The sequence below is a fragment of the Cyprinodon variegatus genome, unplaced genomic scaffold (genome assembly GCF_000732505.1).
Source record: "Cyprinodon variegatus isolate N-32 unplaced genomic scaffold, C_variegatus-1.0 Scaffold77, whole genome shotgun sequence".
Lineage (NCBI taxonomy): Eukaryota > Metazoa > Chordata > Actinopteri > Cyprinodontiformes > Cyprinodontidae > Cyprinodon > Cyprinodon variegatus.
The window spans coordinates 1397807-1400828 of NW_015150530.1; the positions used below are offsets into that span (position 1 = coordinate 1397807).

General features: G+C 33.3%; 1 protein-coding gene across 1 annotated transcript in view; it reads left to right on the forward strand.

Annotated features, from left to right (window-relative positions):
• mrpl17 (mitochondrial ribosomal protein L17) overlaps positions 1 to 2424 on the forward strand; it is a 6268-nt gene extending 3844 nt beyond the window's left edge. The window contains exons 2-3 of the mRNA XM_015372842.1: positions 1851 to 1919; positions 2023 to 2424. Of these exons, the coding sequence (XP_015228328.1) occupies positions 1851 to 1919; positions 2023 to 2277 (324 nt within the window). The 3' untranslated portion in view covers positions 2278 to 2424. The remainder of the gene's footprint in view (positions 1 to 1850; positions 1920 to 2022) is intronic.
• Positions 2425 to 3022: the final 598 nt, after the last annotated feature.

Below are 3022 nucleotides of genomic sequence, written 5' to 3' on the forward strand. Positions count from 1 at the left end.
TGAATTCTGAGATTAAAGTCTGAATTCTGAGATTAAAGTCTGAATTCTGAGAAAAAAAATCTGAATTCTGACTTTCTTCCCATACTAAACAAATAAAATTTAAAAATCAGTTAAGTTTAAATTTTAGATAAAAAAAAAATGAACTATGAAAGTTATCTTTTTCCATTATGATTGTTTTTTTTTACTTTCCCTTTTTTTCTTTTTCTTTTTTTCTCAAATTTATTGGTTTAACATTTTAATTTAGAAAGCGTATTATTCGCTTACAATGATAATGGAACCAAATTCACTACTTGCTATCCATTTTTAAGGTTTTCTTTGATTTGTGAAAAAAATCTATTTTGTTTAGACTGAGAATTGTGTAACTGCCACCAGGGGGTCATTTTTATTAATTAAATAAAGGTAGAAAATGTGATATTGGCTCCAAGATTCGGCCCAAAAATATCCCCAGCACATTTTAGGGATCAGTTAGACTGTCCAAATAATCGGTATTGACATCAGCCATAGAAGATGTGTATCGGTCAATCGCTATGAAAAACTGTTACGAGTCTTTTTATTTGATAGATGTAAATGTCTGGTTTTAAGGATTTGTAGGTAAAGCTGGTGAATTAAGATTACCGGTATATAAAGTTTCAAAATAAACTTCCTTACCATGTTTTTTCACAAACAAAAAACACTAACTTTATGACAGAGTGGAATTTAGTCCAATAGAAAAACATAAACAACATAAAATGCCCCTAAGGTCTTTTCTGGATTTTTACTTGGTATATTTTTTGCACAACTCTTAAAGTCTCAAAGTTCTTGCTGGTAAATGCAAATAAAGAGTCATTCTGTGTTGGTCTGATGCTCATCACATCAAGGATCCCTAGCAGATATTTACTTGCTGAGGATGGTTTCCATCTCTCTAAGTTTTTATGCAATCCCTTTAAATTTTTCAGTCCAAAAATCAAAGTCGACCCAGAAGGTGGAGCTCCTGCACAGGCCTAAACTCTCCAAACTGCTGTTATGCTCTGAGGATATTTAAACATGCATCCTAGTTAGCAGAAACTGTTCTCCCTCTTGACCCAAATGTCCCTCTAATTCAAAGGTTTATATCAACATACAGACGAAGCATTCAGTTCTGAACCTGACAACTAATAGTAGCAGCAGTATGAATATTTTAAAGGATCTAAAAGGACAGTTTTGTTTTTTTATCATATACTTGTTCAGATGCATTATTATTTTTACTGATGAAGCATGGAGAACTAAACGTTCCACTTGAGTCATTAAATAAATCATTTTATCCATGCTTATTGTAATTTGTTCATTTCTTAGACACTGAATATGGTTAACTTGTAACTTTAATTCTTTGCTCTTTTTCTGCCCCTCCCACAAACGTAAGACTGAAAATAGGTGGTATGCTGAAACACAGAACTGTGAATGATTTACTGAAACAAAGATATATTCTTAAACATATGACTACAGTATCAAATAGGTTGTTTCCATAATTTATTGAATGAATGAACATTTTAAACCATCCCAGAAAAATGTATTAATGTCATGTCTGCTCTTTTAACTGCAATAAATTAATAAGAAATTATATTGTAGAAATCTTGACAGAATTGGTAATGGTGTTTTTAGTTTCTCTCTGAATAGTTAAGTAATTTAACCAGTCATTACAGTCATGATCATTAAATAACACACACTTCCAACTTCTAGCTTCAGGTAGTCTTACCGATTTAATGGGTTTGTTGACCCTCATGTAAAACTTCCCTTATTTTTTATAGGTATATATATGTAATCATGAAGCACAATGTGAACCAACTGACTAAAGGTGTTTCTGACTGGAGATGTTTTTTGTTTCACCTTCCCAGCTCATTGACTATGCCAAGAAAGGAGACACCGATGAAAAAGCAATGAAAATGGCCAATTTTTGGCTCACGGTATGAGTCTGCAGCTTTTTTCATCCATATGCGTTTAAAAACTGTGCAAGATTAAGGAAAACACAGATGATTTTAATGTTTGCCTGCTGATTCCTCTGTTTAGGAGAAGGACCTTGTTCCAAAGCTCTTTAAAGTCCTCGCTCCGCGTTATGAAAACCAGTCGACTGGCTACACACGGATGGCCCGGATCCCCAACAGAGAGAACCTGGACAGAGCCAAGATGGCCGTGTTGGAGTACAAAGGCAACCCTTTTCCACCTCTTTATCCTGTGAGGAAGGAGAATGAACTGACCCTCATCAACCAGCTCCTCAAAGGCTATAGAGAGGAGAGAGCAAGAATGCTGGCTGCACAGGCTTAACTAATTCTACCATGTTTTGGTTTTCTCATGCTGCAACTTGATGCATTTCCTCACATGGACAGTTTTTATGTTCTTCTGTGAGCTGAAATCAAGAGATCTGTAAAATAAGTTACTGGTCATGTAATAATAAATTGTTAATTATCTAAAGTTTCCTTTTTTCATGTCTTCAGTATTTTAAAAGTTTAAATTTATGCAGATTTCCAGCTGTAGGGTCTAAACTAAAATAATTTATTTAGATTTAATTGATAATGTTTTTTGATATTTATGTCACCACCTCTTGTGATGATGAACCAAAGCAGCAGAGGCTTCTTATTCACCACCAATACTTATATCAGAAAATTGAAAGAATCGTTTCCTTATGGTTGAATCCATCCTGTCATGACAATAAGTGGCATTATTTATTATTATGACATATAATGAACTCACAGGTCTCTTGTGCGTCGCAAACTGAATAATAGGCAGGGTTAGATAAAGGTGAAGCATTAGCAAAAACAAAACAAATCCATATAAAAATATGGCACCATTCAATAACTGTTTTCCAAAGAGCAGAAAATCATTTACAAAAATGCAACAAGGACTTAAATGTTAAGCATTAATTTTACATTTTGTATAAAGTTTCTTTAACTCTTTATGGGTTTCAACAATGTAATTTTTTTTTTTTTTTTAAGTTTCCTCCTTAAATCTTAACTATAACTGAAAGCAAATGTCTAACTTATACTGGTAAACACACAGTTGTGTACAGCTC